The sequence below is a fragment of the Sus scrofa genome, chromosome 15 (assembly GCF_000003025.6).
Source record: "Sus scrofa isolate TJ Tabasco breed Duroc chromosome 15, Sscrofa11.1, whole genome shotgun sequence".
NCBI classification, from domain to species: Eukaryota; Metazoa; Chordata; class Mammalia; order Artiodactyla; family Suidae; genus Sus; species Sus scrofa.
The window spans coordinates 119,947,392-119,971,724 of NC_010457.5; the positions used below are offsets into that span (position 1 = coordinate 119,947,392).

General features: G+C 54.9%; 1 protein-coding gene across 1 annotated transcript in view; it reads right to left on the minus strand.

The window, feature by feature from the left end:
• TNS1 (tensin 1) overlaps positions 742-24,333 on the minus strand; it is a 195,665-nt gene continuing 172,073 nt past the window's right edge. The window contains 11 exon segments of the mRNA XM_021075207.1: positions 742-5,552; positions 8,959-8,991; positions 9,395-9,463; positions 10,315-10,483; positions 10,727-10,798; positions 12,817-12,894; positions 13,505-13,597; positions 14,064-14,195; positions 14,956-15,042; positions 18,155-19,224; positions 22,692-22,890. Of these exon segments, the coding sequence (XP_020930866.1) occupies positions 5,408-5,552; positions 8,959-8,991; positions 9,395-9,463; positions 10,315-10,483; positions 10,727-10,798; positions 12,817-12,894; positions 13,505-13,597; positions 14,064-14,195; positions 14,956-15,042; positions 18,155-19,224; positions 22,692-22,890 (2,147 nt within the window). The 3' untranslated portion in view covers positions 742-5,407.

The window sequence follows — 24,333 nt, forward strand, 5'->3', positions numbered from 1 at the left end:
CCCAGGACCACTGGGCCCGGGGTCCAAGTGAGATGCCCACGGGCCATCCGATGGGCAGTCATGGGTTCTGCCTGGCAGCCTCTCTTCCCCCTGCCTCTGAGAAACCCCAGCTCATCAGGGACCAGCTACCGCCCCATTCTCCATCTCTGTGGTTCAGAAGGCTCCAGAAGCCATCACGTGACCCAGATCTAGATGGAACCCTTGGTTCCGAATTAGTCACAGGACCCAAGCAGGGTCTATCAGAGCCCATGAGCATTTGTCCCAGGTCTTTGTTGACAACACTGGGGAGAAAAAAAAAAAAAAGGAGCTTTTTAGTGGTAGGAAGAGAGCCTGAGGCCTCGAGGGGCCATATTCTGGAGCATCCGGTGGTACCGCCACTGGGAGAGAGTCTGCCTGAGAACTCAGCCAACTCAGAACCAGGTAATAGAGCCAAATTCCTGATTCTGCCATTTGAGCTCTTGGATCCAGCTGTGCTTGGACTTCTTGGTCACATGTCCCACTCGATTCCTTTTTCTCCTCCCCCCACCCCATTAAACCATGTTGAGTTGAGTTTCTTTTCTAGCTAAAAGAATCCAGATGAAAAACTCATCGTAAGCAGACCCACGACCTGGATGGTAGGTAGGCAAGCGGCTGGGAGGATTTGGGGAAGCCCACCACGCACCCAGAGCCTGGCCGAGGCCCCTTCCGCCCACTGGAGAGCTGACAGTCCCCCTTTCCAAACAACACAGCTACATAATGGCACTGATTTTTCTTTCACTTTATCATGTATAAAGCCATACGATGGATCGCAAAGAAACGAAGCAGCTGTACAGGAGCGGGACAGCCTCAGTGTACAATACATTCATATCCAGTAAGTAGCATACATTAGGGTTTATACAAGGTGGCAGAGTTCTAGGCACGATGATAACAAAATAGAAAGTATATTTCCATCTGTATAAATACACAGCCAGAGGTTGGGGAGGATGCTAGGTTATTCTGTTTCTCCTGCCGAGGGCCTGGAGGTGGGGGGAGGGGGGGGAAGGAATTTCTTACATCTGTTTTGAAGGACATGTGGGAGAGGAGAGAAGTGGGGAAACACAGCACGCGTGCACAGATGGGCTCTCTTGCACGTGTGGACACACAGGAGAGCCTCAAACCCTTGCACACTGATTAGAAACAAAAGTGGCCTAGCCTGCTCCGGTCAGCTCGCCGCTGCGAAGAGCCCCGGTGTGGGAAGTGAACAGAGAGGTCCTCCAACCTTTGGGACATCTGAGGACAGAGGAGTGCCACCTGGTGTGGCCCATCCCCGCCATCCATCGCCAGCACTGAGATTCTCCCCCAACCGGGGCCCTAGAGGCCTCGCCTCCGGATTCCTTTCTCTACTGGGTGCTAGTGAACTTGACATCCATCACCCACCACCTCTGACCCAACTCCCAAATTCCCTAAAGAGACGAGCCAAATACGCACACACACCCACACTTGCACACGCGCACGCACACGTCCTGTGTTACCACTGGCAGGGGGACTCCAGTCTCAGGATTTCAGGGCCTGGGCCTGGGTGAAGTGTGGCCCCAGGACTGCCCCCAGCCCCTCCAAGGATCCCGAAGATGGGAGATGTTGGGACTGGAGCAGCCCTTAGAAAGGGCAGTGACCCACCCCCCACCCCTGCCCCTTGATCATCCCGATCCTGAAGCTGGGAAAAACCAAAGAAGGGGAGAAGACCCAGGAGACAGGGGTGGTGGATGAACCTCAGTGAGGAGGAGAAAGTGGGGCACAGATACTGTTTTGGTGACAGATGCATCCACAGCCCCAGCCTCTGCCCGGCCCATCCAAGTGGGACAGAAGAATGCCCAGTTCCTCTCCCTCCCTCCTGAGAGCCTTTACAAAGGCTCCCTCTTATAGTCACTCAGCCACCAGACACCATCCCCATCCTGCCTGTCTCTGATACACCCAGGGATCCCCCAAAACCCTGCCAGGGGAGAGGGACCCTTATAGTCCTCAAGTATTTGGAGCTGCTACAGGAGAAGCTCCAATGAGCATCAGGATCAAAGGGCCTTTCCCCAACCTGGGACAATCACCTGTCCCCAGATCACCTGGCTGGACGGCTGAATGAGGGAGCCAGGATACTGTGGGGCCAGGGCAGTCCACTCCCCCCGGAGCTTGCTCATCCAGCTCCCCTCCTCCTCATCTCCCCTCCAGGTCACGTCTCCGTCATTCCCATGCCTTCCCCTCCCCTCTGGCTCCAGCCGGGAAGGGCCACATGGACCCTGCTAGTCCTCTCTCCCTGCTGATGTCACTGCCTTCCCTGCAGACACCATACTCAGAGGCCTGGCTGCACGGCAAGAGGTAGGCTGGGCCTGGCGTTGGGGCCTGAGCCTGCCTGAGGTCTGCCTCGCTGCGGCACAAGCCGGCCGGGGCCTCTCTCCTCTCTGGCTCTTTCCTGCCAGCAACTCCCAGGCCCTCTTCCAATCTCCCATCCCCAGCCCGTTTTCAAGACTAGAAGGCACTCTCCTGGCTGACAAACAGATTCAACAATAAACAACAGCCCAAAACATGGGGGAAGGGGAGGGGAGAAAAAAGGGTACACATTTACAAAATAATAACAAAAATGACTAAAAGTGCTTTCTTTTAAAGGAAATCTTTGGCAAGAATATGCTACAGTGTTGTGGTGGTGTGTGTATGTGTGTGAACGTGTGTGTGTGTGCGCACGCGCGCGTGCGCACGGGCTTAATCCGTGAGACACGGGAGGGTTACAGTGTCTTCCCAAGCAGTGTCTGAGCCCCAGGTGAGGCCATGCTGGGGCCTGGGGTACCCATCCCCAACATTCCTCTGGACAGGCCAAGCTCTAGGAAATTGATCCTTCCTGGGGTCACACACAGCTCAGGCCTGAGTGCGGCGGGATGGCCGTGCCGGGAGGGCGGCTGCTGGTGGGCGGTGGGAAAGTAATGCGAAGACTGACCCCAGACGCCCGAAGGGTCCGAGGCTCCGCCTGGCCGTCCAGACCAGGAGGAGAGAGTCCCCGGGGCTGTCCAGTGGGAGATGAAGATATTTACAAAGAAAGTGGGAGGGAACATCCTTTTTCTGTCTGGGGAGAGCTGGGGTTAGACGGGGCATGAGAGAGGGGAGATCAGGGTACGTGGCTTGAAGGCCTCAGAAGGAAGAGCACTTGGGAGGACCTGGTTCACTGAGAACGCGGTTTCAGCCTTTGGGAAGTGGCTGGCGGTGGGGGGGAATGCAGCTGGTCCCTCAGATGCTCTCCTTTCCAACTCCCTAAAACACAACAACCGCACAGATAACAGCTTCTCGGAAGAGAAAAAAATGCAAGACGCACAGGTCACCCACACCCACCATGCACACCCATGTCACACCAGCCCCCCCACCCCTGCCCGGCTCCCACACCCGCTTGGGCCCCATGGGGCGGCGGGCAGCTCCCCTCTCATCTCTGCATCTCTGGGCACTGAGAGCCAGGCCCGAGCCTGCCAAAAATAAGGGATGTGGAGGGGCTCAAACACGTGCACGCCCCTCCCCTCCCCGCTGAGCCTCAGACAGAGTCTAGGGAAGGCCAAGGCCAGGGTAAGGAGACCCCTGATTGCTCCAAGGATAAAGGCTTCGCTTATGCATAGAGAGAAGGATGGGGGTTGGTTTCCACCAGGGAGGCAATAAAACAATATGGGGAAATAATAAATACTTCCTGTCAATTTACCTAGTCTTTTTTTTTTAACCTTTTCTTATATTTTATTAGCTTACAGATTCTGTCAGTATGTCTCACATATATATATTATATATATTTATATATCAGTACAATGCCTCTCTCTAGGGAACCCAGAGGCTTAAGAAGCTACTGAAGGATGGAGTCCTGGTGGCTTTTTCCATCCAGCTTAGAGACCTCGGGTGAGGCTCTGGGGCTTCCCAATTGCCCAGCTGGACTCTTGGCCCTTTGGCCTAAATATATGCCTTCTGCTCAACACCAGCTGGGCCTGGGAAGGAAACTGAGACAGAAGGGGGAGGGAGCAAGGCTTTGGTATGGTAGGCAGGCCACGTGGGGTACAGGTGGCAGCCCCCACCCCACCCCAAGCTCGGCCCAGCTCCCCTGGGCAGAAGCCCTGCAAAAGTCAGACCTCCAAACCCTTGCAGAAGGAGCACAAGAACTGTGGGTGTCTCCCTGGGCCTCGCCAAGCAGGGCTTCTGGAAGCAGGTTCCCAGGATGAGCCCCAACACGAGAACCCCGTGGGACAGGACAGGACAGGGCAGAGCAGGAAGGCTCGATCCCCAGCACCCAAAAAGGCGTCATGCACATAAGCAGGTCTGAGGAAGGCTGATCTGGGCACGAAACCCAAAAGGGGGCTGAGGGCTGGGAGCTGGTAGGAGCCACCTGCTTGCCCGAGGCTGGGCCACTTGCCTTGGGGAAGGTGCCCAGTGCTCAAAAACAACCCTTCCTCAGGGATCTCTCCCCCAACGCTATGGACACGTGTCCTCATCCCCTCCAACCAATGCTCCTGCCTCCTGGTGGAGGCAGGTCAGGGGTCACGCTGCAGCGTGACAGCCCCACGCCCGCTAGGGTCTCCATTGAGGAAAAGGGGGTGGCGGCACCCGAAGCTGTTAAAGCAGGTGCCGGGACCAAGAGACAGTCCGTTACCCATAATCCTGGGTGCTGCTGGGGCACAGGGCTTATCCCCCCTCCCTGCTGCCCTGTCACCCCCAACCCTAACTTCTTTGGACAAGTGTGCACAAGTGCAAACACAGGGGACACAGACAAGTTTACCTGTTTCTAATTCCAGCTGAGAGGCCAAGAGAAATCAGTGGGTGAGGAGGTAGGTGTGGCCATATATACACGCCACACCCACACCCACAAAGTGTGCATCAGCGGCAGAGCAAAGGGGCAGAGCAAAGGGGCCTTAGGTGCCTCGAGTGTGAGATACTTTCAAAAGCAAAAGGTTCCGCCACTGGATGTCCCATGCCGGCTCTTTTGGGTTTGGTGATCTACCCCAGAGGTGGCCAGAAAGAGGTTCTCTTGATGGGATTTCTCCTTGCCAGGAAGTTGGGTTAGGGAGAAGGAGCTTCTCTGTCCCCCCCGCAAATGTGGCTCTCCTAGGGGGGTTGCTTCTGTGTCCCTCGAGGAGCTCCATCCTCTTGGAGGAGGGGAGGGGGAGGTAGGTGGACCTGGTTAGATCTGGAGGCTCTGGGGGTTTTGCAGTGTCCATCTCCCTGGGGAATCTGAATTATTCTCCTCCATTTTTTCCTTCCTTCCTCTCTCTCTTCCCCCCTCCCCGTTCAATTCACTTCCCTCTCCCATGTTACACTTTCTTCTCTCCTTCTCCAAAATTGGCCCAAAGTCCTCCTTCTGGATTCGAGGATGGTCGGGATTCATGGGTCCCCTCCCCCACAGGCCCCCACCCCACTGCCCTGGCCCCGGGCAAGGGGTGGGGGTTCATCTCTTCTGGCCGGCACTCAGCATAACCTTGGAGACAAAGTTGACGATGGCAGAGGCCGGCTGGTTGGGGTCAAGCTCAGCAAAGAGGTGGCAGGCGTTGTCCGTGGTGCTGCCCTGCTTCCGGGCCACGAAGCCGAAGAGCCTGCAAGGGCAGAAGAGGGGTGGCAGGTGTGAGGAGGGGGTGGGAGGGACCCCAGGTGAGCAAGCTCATCTTTGAGCCCATGTCTCTCCCCCATCTTCGCCACCATCCTGAGCTCGGGGCATCAAGGGACAATCCTCGCTCCTCCATGGACAAGAAAACCAGTGCCTGGCGATGCCACGTTGCTTGTTCAGAGTCAGCAGAAATTGCCCTTTGGGGGGACAGGGGGAGGAGGTGCTGGAGGCCAATGACAAGACTGGACAGTGAGAGGTGGGGATAAGACCAAAAATAAAATGGAACATTCCCAGACCAGCGTCTCCTGGTTGGACCAGGCCCCACCCCACCCTACTGTTCTTACCCACAGCACATAAACACATGAATAAAATGCCACCTGCCTGTCAAACAGCTTGGCCTCCTCGGACACCAGAGAGGGTCAGGGAGACCAAAGGACAGGGGGCCACCCTCCCCTGACACACACACACACACACACACACACACACACACACACACACACACACATTTCTTCTAGGCTCAAGAGAGGGAGGGGGATGGGGACCCCACACCTGTTCCCCCCACCCCCACTCCCCACCCCAGGACGGCGGTGACCGAGCAGGCTCTGTGTGCAAAACAGAGTTAAAAATATGAGCACAGAGAACAGAATGTGAGCTCAGGTCCCCTCCCAGCTGGCACGTTGCTAATTAGAGCGGGATGGGGAAAGCGGGACAGCTGGAGATTCCGATGGAAACCCCTCTCCCAGGACTGGACCACAACAGCTAAAATTAGCAAAGTTGGGTCTGGCTCACCACCACGTGCGTGCACACGTGTATACACACACACACACACACACACACACACACTGGGCTTCCTACAGCTTTGCTCTCCCCACCTGCATCTCAGAGGCCTGGGGTTACAGTCTGCCCAAGTGGCAGGGACCACCCCCAGAACCCCCTGTCCAGGCTCCTCGGTGCAGTGGAGGGAGACCGTGGCTCCGAGCTGCCAGCATGACAGCGAGCCAACTCCGGTTCTGCCAGGACGGAGGGCCAGCCAACCTCTCAGGCCCAAACACCGTCCCACTGCCGCCTGCCCTCCCCTGATGTTTGTATTTCAGTTCTGTGGGTCCCAGGACCAACTCAACTGCAGCCCAAGTCCCTGCACTGCTTGGGATGTGGATGTGGGCGTGGACCCTCAGCATCCAAGGGCAGAGAGGAGCACCCACAAGCACCCGAGAGCAGGCACCTCCTTAAACTGGGGCCTTGGGGCATCTCACTGGCCCCACCCTGGTCCAGCCCTGAGCTCTCCTGGGCCTCCGCCAGGGCGAGTCCTGAAGCTGCTCCAGGGGTTTCCATGCCTGGGACCAGCCTGCTTTTGTCCCCAAGCACCTCCCCCTTGCAGGGCCCAGAAGTGAGGAAGGATGAAGTCCTTCAAACACGGCTGGTGACAGGGACTCCGAGACCCTGATGACCCTGCGAGCCCAGGAGGAGGCTGAGGCAGGAGAGAGGGAAGCTTTGAAATGACTGGACACGGGGGCTTCCTTTCAGCTGGGCCACTAACTCTTTGTGTGACCTCGGGCCAGGCCGGGTCTGCTGCATTCCTCCCACAGAGGCAGCGTCCACCGTGCTGATCCTGGGCAGTTCCACTGGTCTGGACCACGGTGGCCTCACTGGGCCTCCTCCTGGCTCTCCTCCTCCCTGCCTCCATCCTTTCCTTTCTTCATTACATCTTATTTTTCTTTTTAGGGCCGCACCCACAGCTTATGGGGAAGTTCCCAGGCTAGGGGAGCTGCAGCTGCCGGCCTACACCACAGCTGTGGCAACGCCAGATCCTCAACCCACGGAGCGAGGCCAGGGATCAAACCTGCATCCTCATGGATACTAGTCGGAGTCTTAACCCACTGAGCCACCACAGGAACGCCGCTTCATTAAATATTTATCAGCCCCTCCCACACAGCAGACACCGTCCTGCCCTCAGGGAGCTTGCAGTCGGGTTGGCCCCACGGCCCTGTCCCCATGAAAACAAAATCAGCTGCCCCTACCCCCACTCCCATTTTACCTATCACTTAAGACCTTTTTAAAATTGATTTATTTTTGCTTTTTTAGGGCCACACCTATGGCATATCGAGGTTCCCAGGCTAGGGGTCGAATCAGAGCTACAGCTGCTAGTCTACACCACAGCCACAGCAACGTGGGATCCAAGTTGCATCTTCAACCTACACCACAGCTCATGGCAACGCCGGATCCTTAAGCCACCAAGCGAGGCCAGGGATCAAACCCGCACCCTCGTGGATACTAGTCAGGTTTGTTACCACTGAGCCATGGGAACTCCTAAGCCTATTTTTAAATATAGGTTCTTTCCCAAACCTTCCCAAATCTCTCCCTGCCTGGAGGCGCAGTGCTTGGGGACACCACAGACAGGAGCTGTACCCTTCTGACATGTCTCATTCAGCGGTGATTTTAGCATGTTTTAAACAGTGCATGTTTTCTTTTTCTAAAGCCAATTTTACATGAAGCAGAGATATATAAAGGTGACAGCACTACCAATGGCTACAAACGTGTCAATTCAGTGGCAGGACATTTACCTATGATAAAGTCAATCAGTGAGAAAAAATGAGGCTGTCTGCATGGGCCCATTAACATAAAACGTGGAATTATAGGCCCTAGGGACAGTCTTATGTCAGCTTCAGTACCCAGATTATTCCTATACTTTGTTTGGGTTTTCCTGAGAAAACCCTGGTTCATCCTGATAAATGACTGCAAATCTTGCAGGGTGTTTCCTCCTTTTATAATGGCTCAGTTGCAACCTGAGGACCCAAGGGTTCCTCGGAACATGATTTGAAAACCACTGCAGCACGTTAGTCCTGTTTCACCCACTGTGTCAACATCAGGCCTTCGGGGGCCAGAGTCAGCCTCCTGGTTGGTCTCAAGCCTCCCAGGGCTGAGTCCTCTGAGAGGCACTTGTAAAGTGCTGAATGGGATTGAGAACCCCCCGGCTCCCCAGTTCTGAAGAGGAGGCCTGGCCCAACCACGTCATGCACAGAAGCCCACAGAGTGAGCAAGAACAGGAGGCAAGGAAGCCAGGCCGGGGACAAACAGATCATTTAAACCACCCCTGCCCCACTGCTGTCACCTCCAATAAGTCTCCTGGCTTTCTGTTCCCTTCCTCAGACCCCTGCCAGTCTGGTCCTGGGCCAGGGATGGGGACAAGACTGGAGGCTGGGCCTTCAGCCTCCACGTGGGAGAAGGCCAAAGACCTGGCTGCCTGCTCAGGCTTTTCTCCAAAGCTGTCCTTTGCCTGCCTCCTGGTCCCAGACTCCAACCTGCTCTGCACCCACCTCCCCCCACAGCCACCCCCTCCCCACCCCAGCCAAGGAGCACCTAGAGCAGCCAGCGGGGCGGGGGAGGGGCACACTCACTTAGCAGGGGCTCCTCCCTCCGTCTTCACCCACCTGTGGAGAGAATAGGGCACAGCCTAAGCCATCACTTCTCCCTCAGAGCCCAGCCCTGGGCACAGCCAGGCCCCCAGGGGAGGCAGGGCCCCTGTGCCAGGGCAGAGAAGCAGATTCAGGGTCAGAGTCATGCAGCAGTGAGGGCAGAAGCTGGTATCTGAGTCCCTGGAAGGGGCTTCAAATTGGTGGTGGAAAAACTCAAAAAAAATGCCAACACAGCTACTCACAGCCCCACAGACACAGACAGATCTTCAAAATAAACTAAGAATGGACATACACACAGGTGCATATGTGTGCGCACGCACACACACACATGCACACACACACACGTGTGCGCACATACATACACAGAGTTCCATGTTGGAGAGGTGATGGGGAGGGCAGGTGTCTGCAAGAGACTTACTTTCTGTCCTGTGGATCCAGGTCGCAGAAGGTGACAGTGTTGAGGGGATAGTGTCGTCGGAAGAAGAGCCTGTGACACACACACATCAGACAAGCAGAATGAGCGCTGAAGTGACGGCTCTTCCCCACCCTCCACCTGCAGGTCAGGCCACCGTCTGTGGCTGTCATAAGTCAACACAGCCTCTCCCTTATGAGCACAATGGCCTGGGCTGCTCCCACTGGGGACATAAAGCAATGCATAGGGACAGAGAGATGGGTCATAGAAATAGGTCCCAAATGAGGAAGAAACCGGCATTGAAGAATGAGAATGGGTGGACTCTGGAGGAGGAAAGGGGTTGAGGAGAGAGAGTGAGAGGAATGGCTGTGCTCTGGAAAGCACATGCTTTTATCAGCTTCATTTACAGCTGCATAGCCAACGGGGGCATATTTGTAGAAGGAAGGAAGGATAGATGGATGGATGGATGAGTGGCTGGCTGGCTGGCTGGATGAGTGGGTGGATGGATGGATGGATGGGTGAGACATAAATGAGTGACGGGCTACATGGGTAGAGGAGGATATAGGAATGGATGGATCAATTGGTGAAAGCAGGTGGCTGGATAGATGGGTGGGTGGATGGATAGATGGGTGGGTGTATGAGTGGATGGGTGGGTGGATAAGTGGCTTGATGGGTGGATAGATAGGAGGAGGCATAAACGAGTGAAAGGAGAAATGGGTGGGGAGGATAAATGGGGGATGAATGGATGCAGAAATGAATGGATCAGCTGATGGGTGGGTGAGCATGTAGATGGGTGGATGGATGGAGAGAGGGGCACAAGGAACAAGTCAACTGGTGAGTGGGTGGGTACATGGCTGGATAGATGGGTCACCGGGGGGGGGGGCAAAGGGAAGCCCAACCCAGGGAAGTAAGCAGAAGAGTCTTACTTTCTCTGGTTGTCAGTCAGTGTAATTCCCTGGGCAGACACTTTGAAGTGAACGATGGTGGCAGCTGGCGTGGGGTCAGCAGCCAGTGTCTCAGAAGTGGCTTTGGAGATGGCCTGTGGCCCAGTGAGTGACTCCATGTCCACAGAGTTGAGGAAGAGCACATTGCAGGCTGGAAGAAACCCACACAAAGAAGAGTTCTGGGGGCTGAAGAGGGTGGGGACCACGCCCAGGTCCTCTCTCCAGGGAGAAGGTAGCAGGTGTGTTTCAGGCCGGCTTTGGGCCAAGGCATCTACACACAGAAATGTGGTCTGCCCAGATATACCTGGGTGCAGGAGGGACGGACATCCAACCTGCACCTGCAGGAGGGGACGGGGGCAGGGGACGAAAGGCCTGGGCAGGGATAGCCACTCACCTGCCCCTTGCTTCAGCAGGTCGCTGGTCGAGTTGGCAGGGCCCGAGCTATCTTTTGATTCATCTGTAGGGTCTGAGACAAAAATTTAACTCAGGTGGTAACTAAAAACTCTAGAGCTGGAAAGAAGCACAACATTGGCTGGGCCTCCAGCTAGCTCTGCAAATATTTCTTGCAATGGATACTGCTTCTCATAACAAGCCTTGGCAGTCGGCACGTGGGTCTAGTTTGCATGTCCAGTGATTGAGCATTGGGCACATTAGCTGGGAGCTCTGGAGTCCAACAGAGCGGGGTACAGTCACTCGCCCTGAAACTTGCCAAGTATCTATAAAATAGAGGTGATGGTAACAGTACCCTCTTCGCTGGGTTCCTGAGATGTTCCATGTACAGTGTTAGCTCAGTGGTTGGCATCAAGCAAGCCCTCGAGGGGCAACTGATGTAGATGTTTTCACTGACATGTCTTCATGTAGGTCAATAAATGCCTCAACCCATGAGACCTTCATGCAGCACAACTGCAATTTCCACATTAATAAGAATTGAGTATTGCTCGCACCCGCATTTCTGAGGTGCAGGGCTTGTTAAAACACAGACTGCTGGGCCCCACCCCAGAGTTTCTGATTAGATGAGGCTTGAGAATATTAGCTTTTTAACAAGTTCCCAGGGGTGTTGATGCTGCTGGTCTGAGGACCACACTTTGAAAACCACTGATTATACGACGTAAATATCAAGCAGTTTCATAATTGATAAATTCCTTAGAAATATAATTTAATTCGTGTCTAAATCATGTGGTTAATAGCGCTATTTAAATAGTATTTGAGCTTTTAAGCTAATAATGGTGGTCAATAGCATTAATAATTCAATGAATTGAACTGGATCATAGAAACTGTCAAATAATATTGGAGGTTTTATGTGTGAACAGAATCCCAGGAGCACCAAAACAGATTGAAAGTAAATCCCAGACACACTTCTGAATATCCTATTATTTTTTTAAGTTCTATTTATTTATTGCACTTTTCTTCTGTCTTTTTTTTTTTTTTTTTTGGCCACCCCGGGGCATATGGAGTTCCTGGGCTAGGGGTCAGATCTGAGCCACAGTTGTAACCTACATGCAGCTGCAACAACACTGGATCCTTTGACCCACTGTGCCCCGGCCAGGGATGAAACCCTCATCCTGGTGCTGCACAGACGCTGCCAATCCCATTGCGCCACGGTGGGAACTCCCCTGAATACACTCTCATTGAACAGAAAGCATGGGGAAAAGGGATATCCCAGTTCCCAGTTCCTAGACCTCAAGTTCAGGGCCAGGCACACTCCCCTCCCCCATGCGAGCCCTGTGTACCCGGGGCTACATCATGGAAGCCTGTGCTATTGAAGAGTCTGGGGTGTCTATTGGCCGCCCTCCGAGGCTGCACCACCTCTCTGAGAGAAACTAAATTCTCCTTTGCCAGCCCCAGTGTCTCACTCAAAGCCTCGCCCTATGTGTCCCAAGGCTCTTGGGCTCCATCCGTACTTCCTGCGAGTGAGAGAGGGCTTACTCTTCCCATCAGCTCCTTGGCCCCTTGGTCAGGGAACACTCTCTCAGCCAGGCACACTAGAAACTCCAGGGATGTCTTAGGCTTCCTGTTTTCCTTCCCTGCTCTTCCTCTAGAAGTTCCTGGCATGTGCTCTCTCCTCTCAGACCACCCTCCCACACCTGGACGCCCGGTGACCTACACCTGTCTTCCCCTCCCCCTGCTCACTGATGCCCATCTCATCCTCAGGACAGGGTCCTCCCCGTGGCTTCCAATGCCTCCCTCGGGGAGAGGCTTAATTCTGAGGATTCGAGGATGCATTCGTAAAGCCTCCAGAGAATTTTCCAGAACAATCTGGAAAGTCAATTATGTGTGTTTCTGAAATGAAGCTTTTAAATGAACTTTCCCCTTCTTTTTTATTGGAAAAAATTAAGAGGAAAGTGGTTTTGAGTTTTCCCAGATTAGCAAAATGACCCTTTTCCTGCAACCCTGGCCGGTGTTCTGGTGCAGCTGGCTGGGCTGAGGCGTGATGGAGGCCCACACAAGGGCGCGCTTGGAGGGCAAGGAGTCTCAGGTTCCTACCTCGGTTTGGAATGACCAGCTTACAGGGCAGAGCCAAGGGGATGATGGAGTGCTGGTAAACCAGGGCGGACAGGGATCCTGCAGGGAGAGAGGCAGGTCTTGTTAGCAAGATCCAAGGGAGAAGATCCTGAAGGCTCCCTCTAGCCTCGGGTTTCTTCACACCTTTCCTTTAGGGACAGTGCCTCCCAGCCTCTCTCCTAAGTCCCCCAGCGGCCGGGACCCTTCTCAGCGAACTGCAGCAGACGACGTGTCAAAGGACAGGGCGCGGGGGGGCGGGGGTCAAATCCCCACTCGGTCACTTATCAGCTGTGTGTCCTTGTGTAAGTCTGACCCCTATGAACCTCAGTCTCCTCATGCGTAAAATGGGACGATGCCACCCACCATGCAGGACTGTCAGGAGCCTGGAAGTGATAGAAGGCACCGACCAGGACTTTCCCCCAGCAGGTGGTGCATACAGGCAGTAGCTGTTATAGCTGTTATTCCAGTGATGATGATAACAAGTCTCCCCCAGGGGAGGACAAATGCCAAAAGAAATGTGGCTGAGTGAAGAAGCCACCATCCGGAGGAAGGGAGTCACTGTGCAGTTCTCTGCTGCGTCTGTGACGAGGGGGATGGGCAGAAGCCGAGGTGGGGAACCCGGGACAGACCTGAGACCGAGACCATGGGGACAGAGGCGGGGATGGCTCACCGAAGTTTGGCTCGTTGGGACAGCCCTTGAGCTTGACTCCTCTGGGGCCCGTCTCTATCAGGAAATGCCTCACGAGCTCATGGGTCATGTCCCCTGGGATGAAGAGGAAGAAATGCGGGCAAGTCACTCCTCATGGAGTCCACCCCCTCCCTCACCCAATACCACTTCCTAACTCCTCCATTGTGCAGGGCTTCGATGGAGAGAGAGTCACAACGATAGCATGGCCAGAGCCACAGTCACAGCAATAAATGGCCAGAGCCACAGTCATAGCAACAACATGGCCAGAGCCATGGCCAGAGAGACCACCCCTGCTAGCCCACCCCTCAAGGAAACTCACTCACAAGTTCCCAATCATCCTGTTTCCCTGTCTCTGACCCCAGTCACCACCAAGCTAAGACCCGCCCTTCTGAAGAGTCTGCTCAGTAGGGACCAACTCCCGTGAGAATCAGAGACCTGTCCAGCACCCCAGCCCCTGCCCCGGGTGCGTCCAGCAGCTCAAGGCCTAAAGAACTCTAGGGACCGCCTAGTCCTGAGGCCCTGCTGGAGAAGCCAGTGTTACCTTTTTTATTCTGCTGCATGATAGTCGGAGGGGGTGAAGACACCTTCATGGCTAGCCCATAGGCTCCTCGGAAGGAGTGACTGTCACGGATGATGAAAGCCCCTGGCTCCTGGTCCTTAAGAAGGGCGATGGCTGAATCGGGGTGGGGGGAGGGGTGGAGTGGAGAGAAGAGGACATGAAACCTTGAGGCACTGGCTTCACTAAGGCTCATCAGACCCCAAACCTCATTCTTTCCCAGGTGAAACGAGATTCCTTCAAGTCAAAATGTAAACACTCTCCCGCACTACAAAGTTTTTCTGCCAAGAGCCAGAAAGTGAGTGTTGCAGGCTTTGCAGGCCATGCAGCGTCAGCTGCAACTACTCATCGCTGCCATCACAGCACCAAAGCAGCCCAGACAGTGCATAAAGTAACAGATATGGTTGTTCTGATAAAACCGTATTCACCAAAACAGGCAGCAGCGCAGACCTGCCTCAGCCAGGAGTTCCCCCGCCCTACATCCACATGGGACTTTCCTTAGGGGCTGGGGCCTCTCGTCTCCACCCCGACACATCCCAACTTTGCTTTTTTTCTGAAAAAGGTGCAAAAGTCTCCCACATCATGCAGATAGAAAGCTAAGGTTTCACACTGTCTTGGCCAGCCTTTTACTTTGTCCTAGAAAACCAAGACTTTGATGCTTTTAAGGAAAGGGCTACAACCAACCACTGCCTCTACTCCTCCGGTAAAATTAAGGTGCCTCTTATTGCCTAACCTTGGTCCCAGCCCCTCTGTGACCATCACCTCCTGCCAAGAAGAATGAGTCTGCTTGCGTCCCTTGCCCTGGGAAGCCCTGGTGGACAGTAGCCAGCTGTGAGCTCAGATGGACCCAGGCCCTTCAGCACCACCCAGCACTCACCCTGCTCCCTGGAGATCTCGGGCTTGTACCAATACTTGGAAGTGTCCTGGACAAACTTCACCTTCGCCCGGGTCTCAGGGCTGTTGTCTGCAGGAGGAGGAGAGGAAAGGAAAGGGTTATAGTTGAATTGTCCTCCAAAAGAGTCCGTTGAGGTTCAAGCCCTGGTTCCTGTGAACAGAAACTTATTTGGATGTAGAGTCTTTGCAGATGTAACCAAGTTAAGATGCGGTCATGCTAGATTAGAGCAGATCCCAATCCGACTGGTGTCCTTACAGGAAGAGGGAAAGGGACAGGGAGACGCACGGGGACAGACGCATGTGAAGGTGGAAGCAGAGACTGGGAGATGCAGCTACAAGCAAAGGGATCCCAAGACTGCCAGCGACCACACGAAGCTAAGGAAAAGGCTGCAAAAGATTCTCCCCTGGAGGCTCCAGAAGGAACCAGTCCTGCTAACAGGACTGATTTTGAACTTCCAGCCTCAGCTACTACGAGAGAATAAATTCCTGCTGTCTCAGGCCACCAAGTGTGTGGTACTGTGTTACGGCTGACCTAGGAAATAAACACACAAGTCTGCTCACACACCATCAGAGCACTGCTGGGATCGGTCTCAAGCAGCTTTCTCATCCTCTCCTTGTCTTCTGACAACTGTGGTGAGATAGTGTCAAGCCTTCGTGAGAAGAGTCTGAACAGTGTTCTCACCAAACCAGTGAGAGCCCTACTCCACCCTGCCTCCCCCTTCCTCTAGCAGAGGAAGAGGAAACCTTTGAGCATCCTTCTCTACTGCATCAGTGGCCCCAGCAACAGTCATCCACTATCATCGTCCCTGTAATCACTATTTTCCTTAAACCTCACAAATGCTGATAGGTAATCAAACCCCAAAATCTCATTTCGCAGTCTTTCTAGGACCACTTCTGTTGTCAACCGTCATAGATCAAGTTCAACAGGGAAAAGATTATGAAGCCTTAAGATTTGCCTGCAGGGTGTTTACTGAGGAGTGTACTTGGGAAGCACACCTGTGAGGAATGAGGAAAGAAATGAGGCAGAGGAAAGGTTCAACCGTGATGTGGTTACAATAGAAGCTTCTAGAACGGAAAATTTACAGAACTGAGTTGAAGAATTGAGACAAGGGAGCCAGAAGCTTCTCTCCCACTTTCTCCCTCTCTCCATGGGCTTGATTTCCCGGCTTTATCAGGATGACCTTGAAGATGGGGGCAGAAAGATGCATTTCTGTCCCATTCTTCCCACTCCCTCCTCACTCCCCATACAGAAAGCCTGGCTTCTGCCTCATGGAGAGCAAAAAGATCGCTCTGCCCTGCCTGGGACAGTGAGGGAAAGGGTTGGCCTGGAATTAAGAGGCCACATACCCACTTCTCTGGCGGAGACCCCTGTGCCCAGGCCCTTTGCAGACGAGGGGTGCTTTCACAGAACGTTAGGTTCTGGAGTTCGGACGGCATCTTATCCCACCACTTCAGTTTACAGGTGAGGAATGTGGGGTTCAGAGAGGGCGAGCGACTTGCCCAAGCCACACAGATGGTCCTCAGAAAAGCTTGTTGGAAGACCTTCCAGGTAAGAAGGCACAGCAGCCAGTGCAGTACCAGTGACACCGTATCTTCCTGGCTGAGTACTAGGACTTATGGTCCTCATTCTCTAACTTCTTCCTTCATCTTTTGGCACAACAGAAAAGAAAAGGAAGGATGGAGAAGAGGTAACAAGATATATTCCAAATCTGCACATTTTCGCTCCCTTCTGCAGAGAGGCTGGAGCAGAGGAGCCTGGGCTCATGATGCTATAAATTTCAGGGCACAGACCAGGGAGCTGGTTAGGCTGTGAGTCCAGTGCTTAGTCAATTTCAACTTATTTACACTCTGCTAGGCATCTGGGATCTGTCTCTGGAGGACAGTGAGAGGCTAGGTCAGCTCCTTTTCCCAGCAGCTGTGCACCGAGAAGGGCCTCTGGACAAGGCAGCGGGGCCTTCCAACCGTGCAAGCCGCCGCTCTCTGCTCCCAAGCCCCAGGCCCCTCGGCTGCCGGGCCCTGTCTCATGAGCTGTCAGAGGCGGCTGCCGCCCCATGTGCCTTCCTGTGTTGACTCCCATGGCTATTTTAAGCAGGGAAGATGGTGGGAAACAGGAAATGTCCCAACTCCTAGAAGTTTTGCAGCCTCCAAAAGCTGCGGCTGGGAACCAGATGTCTCGGGTGGGCAGCAGGAAGCAGGGGCGGGCAGAGTCACCCTAGGTGCCCCTGCATGGCAGGCTCAGGGCAGGACCTGGGAGGGCAGGACACACGGAGGGTCTGGGAGGCGGGGCTGCCTGCAACATTCAGCATCTCCCTCAAGGGCCCCCAGGCTCCAAGGCCACTCTGCACAGAGTAAGGTTCAAGGTCTGGCTGAGAAGCTGCAGATCAGATGAAGCGTTGACCTTTTTGTTTAGATCACAAGCCCTCTGAATGGAAGCAAAAAAAGACCCAGTTCTGGTGATGAGTGCAGAATTCAGTGTGCAAACCCAAGTGGGCTTCCGAGAAGCCGGGTTGGGAGAAACTCGAGTCCAGGAAAAATGCCTACCCCTCAGCTTTGTCCCACATCACATCTGGCTGCCAGATCTATTATTAGTGAGGTGGGATCCAAAGGTGGGAACAGTGCTGTAAGTGGGCAAAAGGTATGGGGGTCCAGGCTTGAAGGGCATACATTCAAGGTTACGCTAAACCACGGTAACCCTCAATTTATAGAAATAGGAGAAGACCATTCCAATCATGCCTTAAGAGTTCAAGTTTTAGGGCGATAAGGGTCTGGATGAGAAACCATTCATTAACTGTGGGACCCTGGACAAATGACTGAGCCTCTCCAAGCCTCAGTTTGCTCATGTGTAAAATGGGGGTAATGATACCCAGTTTGCCAGGTGGCCGTGAGGGCTGACGAGACAGTCCTTGGCTCAGAGTCTGGCACGCCACAAGTGGTGGTGGCTACGGCGATGGTGATGGCAATTGTACCAGTCATGCCTCATCAGCACTATTGCATCCACATCCTCGTCACCGCCCCCAGAGCTGCCATGACCATGGCACATCTACTCTGAGGATGCTCCAACTGCCGCTATACAGATAAGGAAACTGAGGCCCAGAAATCAGTCTGCCAAGGAAATGTCAGAACAGAGATCCAGACTGGTACCCAATGGGTGGGCTTATCTGCCAGCAGGAGAGATGGCACACCTGGCATGGAGCACTTGGAGAAGTCGGGCAGAGTGTGGGAGAAGGAGACGGTGCTGCCCCCGCTGGGACTGGACATGCCACTGGGGACAGGCGAGGAGGACACCTTCCCATTGACGGTGGCGTAGTTGGGGAGGCTGCCCGCTCGGTCTCCCATGGACATCCTCCGCTTCTCCGGCAAGGCTGGCGTGGGGCTCCCTTGTCGGAAGGCTGCTGAATCCGGTGAGGGGGAGGTGGCGGGGCTGCTCAGGCCCGGGTAGTAGGCAGGGGACACAGGGAAGGAAGGTGTGGAAGGAGCCTGGTAGCCCGAGGCGCTGCTCTGCCGGGACAGCGTGGGTCTCCGGTCCTCAGGGGTGGAGTAGCCACCATAGGCCACATGCCGGTCCAAGCTGGGGCTGCCGGGAACCACAGATCCAGACCCCCCCAAGTGACGGCCCAGGCTGGGGCTTCCGGGGCTGGGGATGGCGTTGCCATGGAGACTGGAGGCCAGGTTGCCTTGGTGGGCCCCAGGGTGCCGGCCCAGGCTGGGGCTCCCTGGAGTGGTGGCCACATTGCCATGGAGGCTTGACACCTGGTGGGCCCCAGGGTGTCGGCCCAGGCTGGGGCTTCCCGGAGTGGTCGCTGCACTGCTCTGGGGGCTAGAGACTGCGTTACCATGGAAACCTGGTCCCGGTGGACCCATCACCTGGCGGTGGCTCAAACTGGGGCTGCTAGGGGCAGCCATGCTAGGGTTCACGGCCCGGCGGCCAAAGCCAGGACTCGGGGGAGTGTTGGTGCCCACTGTCCTGTGCCGGGCCTGAGGACTCCCAGGCACCGCGTGGACACCCGCCACACTGAACTGGGACCGGGCCTGGCTTTCTGGGGAGCCAAACTGCTGAAGTGCGTAGTCAGGGCTGTGGTAGCTGCTGCCTGCAGCTGGGATCGGAGAAGAGCTCTGGTAGCTTCTCTGAGCTGAAGGGCTGGGCTGGCCCAAGCTGCCGGTGGCGCGGAAGCCAGAATCCAGCAAAGGCTGGGTGGGTGTCCGAGGGCCTGGGTCGCCGTTCTCCCCTGACGGGAAACTCCCCACTGAAGTGCTAGAAAGAGACAGGGTGGGTCGAGATGTCAGCAGATGGCAGTTAGCAAACCCTCGGCCCTCCCTCCAACCACTCTTAATGATAATTAAAGCTCCCCTCACATGCACAGGAAGGTCAGGGCTTTCATAGGTCACCCTAGGGAACCATCAGAAGACAAAACCGAGGCTCAGAGAGGTTAAGCAATAGGCTCACAACCATGCAGCTCACAAAAGACCAGGATTTCAATGAACCTATCTACAAAACAGAAACAGAGTCACAGACCAAGAGAACAGACCTGTGACTGCTAAGGGGGAGGGGGAGGGAGTGGCATGGACTGGGAGTTTGGGGTTAGTGGATGCAAACTATTACATTTAGAATGGATAAGCAATGAGGTCCCACTATACAGCACAGGGAACTCTATCAATCTCCTGGGATAGACTATGATAGAAGATAATATTTTTTAAAAGAACATGTATACATAACATGTAAGAATGTATATATATATACACATATATACACACAGAGATATATATCTTTATGACGGAGTCACTTCGCTGTACAGCAGAAATTGGTACCACATTATAAATCAACTATACTTTAATAAACAATAAAATTTAGGAGAGGTCATGAATCTGACTAGCATCCATGAGGACGCACGTTGGACCCCTGGCCTTGCTCAGTGGGTTAAGGATCCAGCGTTGCCGTGAGCTGTGGTGTAGGTTGCAGATGCAGCTCAGATACTGCGTTGCTGTGGCTGTGGTGTAGGCCAGCAGCTTCAGCTCCAATTCGAACCCTAGCCCGGGAACCTCCATATGTCGCAGGTGTGGCCCTAAAAAGCAAAAGTAAATAAATAACTTAAAAAAAAAATAAGATCAGGATTTCAACTCTGCCGTGTCTGGTTCCAAAGCCCAGGTATCCCCATGCACCACCCTGACTCTCAACCACAAGTCAGAGCAAGGTCTCTATCAAAACTGAAGGTGGCTCTCCTGTTGTGCCCTCCAGCATCACAGAAACTGAACACTATAGAGAGGGTCAAACTGCCTGAATCCTGATCCTAATGTAAGTATCCCCGCCTTCGGGCAATTTCCCAAGGTCTGCTATCAGCATCTTTAAACACTGAGAGTGCTGTAATTGGGTGCCATTCCTGGGTAGCTCCAAAAAAAAAAGCCAAGATGCAGATGTCTCACAGGAGATTTCAGGTTGTTATAAGGTCTGCTTCCTAGCCATTGGATCTGGCCACTCTGATGGAGCAGACTGCCTTAAGTGGTAATGAGACTCCCATCATTAGGAGCATTTAAGCAGAGGCTGACTAATCTCTTGACCTGAATGCTGTGGAGGAAATTTCCTCCACTGGGAGATTGGATTAGATGAGCTCAGAGGTCGCTTTCAATTCTAAGACGATAAAATTCAGTTCAGAGGGCACTGCGCCTGGGGAATAGCTGCAGTCAAAGCTTCTCCTCTGAAGTTAAGACCAAGTCTGTGCAGCGGTACAGGCAATGGCCTGGGACTCAGGAAACCAAAATTCTGCTTGTTAACATTTTCCCATGTGGAAAGCAAGGGAGATGAGTTAGATCACTCTGATTCCTTCCAGACCCAAACTTCTATCCCTCGATGACATGGCGGGAGAGATGAAGGTTGGCAGGGACCTCACATAAGCAGCAGCTGCAGGGCGGTAGCAGGCAGGCTCTACACCAGGGGCCTCTGGCGTGGGGAAGGCCTTACATAAAACAATGGACCAAAGCCTGGAGCTGCAGTCTGGAAGGAGTCTGGAGGCTGGGCCGGGTCGGATAGCTCAGGTCCCCTGGGTGATGTGAGGCGGGTGGGCCAGGCAAGAGTCAGGGGCAGAGAGGTCAGGGGCCAGGCCAGGACAAAATCTATTGCATCTTAAACGGAGCCAGAGTGGAGCACCACTTCTGTACAGAACTGCCTGGGTTCTGAGGAATGGGAGGGGGTGTCAGGCCGAGCAGGGGGCCCTGGGGACACAGAAACAGAGTTGCAGATGATTAATCCTGAAGGAGAAGGTAGCTTCCTGAGTCCTATAGCAGGAGGAATTTGAGTGAGAAACAGTGAAAACTTAAAAAATCAGGACTCCCCGCACATCAGCAATGGCGGCTGGACAGGTGTGGAAAATCTCTTTTCCTTTCCTTTCCAAGAAGAATGGAGCTTCTGCCCAGAGGCAGACCTTCCAAAAAATGGAGCCGTCTAGGGGGCCGGGGCGTCAGCCAGGGAGACTGGGGGTGCATGCATGGCCTGAAGTTTCAGAATTCTTTGACTCCAGAAGAAAACTGCTTCTGCTCCCAACCTCGCCCGCCCTGACCTGGGAGGAGGCCCGCTGCCCTGGGCCAGCACAGGTACACAGCAAGCTCCGCCCACCCCTGCCTGTGACAGTGTAAAGAGGTGGCTGCATAGCTTCTGGGTCCCAGGGGGGCCCAGGCATGAAGGAATGATGAGGTGGTCCCCCATTCTGGGGGCCAGTTTCGGCCAGGGCGGGCTGGCTGGGGCCTCCTCCCCTGCCTGGCACGCTTGGCCCTAACTGGCCTGATCTCAAGGCCACTCTGCTATGCTGTCTTCCTGTCTCCCCATCCTCAAGCCTCCACTCCACCTGCCAGGCAGGCAGCTTCTCACTGCACCCCCAAACACGGTGGCCTCCCTTTCTGGGAAATTGTGGGCTTTCCTCCGTCTGAACCCCTCGGAACCCCATCCACCAAGACATCCCTCCTCCAACCCTACAGTGACTCCCTCATCTGCAGCTGCTGCGACCCCTCAATCCCCATCCCAACACCTCCACCCCGAGCTGTCCTAGCTGTGCTGTCCTTCTGGAAGGTCCTCTCTCTCCCTCTTCACCTTTCAACCCCTACCCATCCTTCTGGGCTCAGCGCAAATACTTCCAGCCCCCAGAGATCCTCTCTGCATCCCGAGCCAGAAATAACGGCCTCTTGCTCTCAGCTCCCAGCTCTTCGCTTATACATCCGCTTTGATCACATCTGACTGTCACTCTGTGACAGGCAGGCACTGTGACGCAGGTCTGGAAAGATAGAGGCGTGGGCTCCAGAGCCAGACAACTTTGGTCTGAATCTTATTTCCGCTACTGTTTAGCTGCAAGACCTCGAACAAACTACTTCCTCTCTCTGTGCCTCAGTTTCCTCTTCTGAGAAGTGGGAATATTACAGCACTTACCTCACAGGATTGCTGCCAGGAGTGAAGAGAAAGCATTGAGCAAAAGGGCTGGCACACAGGAAGCCCTCACCATACAATAATTACTCTTGCTTGGTTTTAAACTCAGGGGAGGGGAAAGACTACACTTTGTCCACTTTCGTCCTCTCCCCCGGGGACTTGGCATTCAGGGGACACTCTCTCCATGCACCCTGATGAGCTGGCTTCCCAGGGGGCAGAAACCTGGATGTGACTTCTGCCCGTCCACTTCCTGGGACTGCCCCAGGAGAGCCTCACTGGTGCTGCCCCAAGCCTGGATCTTCCTCCCCACTTACCCGTCAGCACTGAGGATGGGGCTGCTGGTGGACAGGGGGCTGGGGGAGACAAAGGAGCCTCCCAGGGTCCCGTTCCTCAGGGGTGTCTCGTGGCCATAGGCCTGGGCAGCTGGGGCACTAAAGCTCTTGGGCTCGGCGTCCTGAGTCCGGGGCCCAGCCACTGCCGTCCGCACCACCGACTCGACATAGCTCCGGGGCTCTGGAAGGGGCGAGAGAACAGGGACTGAGCCTGGATGCGTGCTGCTGCAGTGTGGACCCCACCTGGCCTCCAAGGAACCCGCCTCTCCAGGGCCTATGGGGACAGCCCCCAAAGGACAGCCAAGCACGCGAAGAGCCTTCTCTGGGGCTCCTTCCAGCCCTGCCCACCCTCTTCCCTGCATCTTGGAGAAGCTGCAAGAGCCCTCATGGAAGCTTTCACCAGGACCCTGTTCTGAGAAGCTTCAGAAACAGAGCCCAGAACACAACCATCACAGAATCCTCCCTCCCAGAGCCAGGATGCCCGTCCAGCACCGGCATCCCCTCTAGCTGCTCCTTTTCTTCCTTGACCCTCCTACCCAAGCCCCCAGGCCCTTCTAGGCTTCCCAGGCACTGCTGGAGTCTGGGCTCTTCGTAGACCCCTGAGCTCCAGCCTGACCCTGTACCTCCAGACAGCGCCGGGGTTCACACTGGCTCCCCCGCCCACACACACACTCTGAATCCATTAACAGACTCACTGGCCCAGCAACAGGCCTGTGTGGGTGAGTCACGCCCAGCCCCCACGTGCCAGGACACACCCACCCACCTTGCTCGACACACTTAGCATTCCTCCCGGGACTGACATCATTATCCTGCTTGGTGCTCAGAATGGCCTGGGGCAGAGGGCAGGGGGAGGAGGGCGTGCCAGAAAGGTCATTCTGCAGATGGGGACACTGATGCCCGAGACTGAAGTGGCTGCAGGCAGAGCCAGGACCCAGCTTTTCTCTGGGCCATCCCCGCTCCCCTGGTCTCTGATGCCAGCCCCCCAACTAACTCGCTATCAACCAGGAAGAAGCAGCAGGGAACTCTTGGCTTCCCCAGGGACAGGATCAGGGATCGATGACGTTCCTGTCACCTCCCAACCTGGCACCATCCCTGAGGACGTCCCGGGAGGGATGTGATCTGAGCACACACACCCATCCTCTGCCCACAATGAGGGCATCCGCTGAAAGCAGCCTGAGAAACGGAAGAACCACCGAGTCTATGCAGCCCTGGGGGATGGGGGTGCAGCCCCAGGGCTTTTGCTGCCAGGACTGTGCCAACCACTGGGTCAGAGAGCAGCCCCCACCCCTCAGCCCAAAGAAAACCTGGCTTTGGATGGAGCCTAATCACCAGGGTGTTAGAGGCCTGTCACGGGCCCTGGTGTCTGAGGTGACTTCCAGGCCTGACATTCTGCATCCAGGCCCAGACGCCTCTGGACACTGAGAGAGGACTGTCCTTCAGAGCAGGACCCTTCACAGAGGAGGCCTGCAGCCAGGGGTCTGCGTACAACTCCAGCCAGAAGCTGCCAATGTGTCTTCAGTTTCCATGCAGAGTTCCCCTTAACCAACAGCAGCCACTGTGGCTAAGCCTGGGGCAAGATGTCTGCAAAGGGACATATGTGGGCCTGAGCACGGGGTGGCATGGA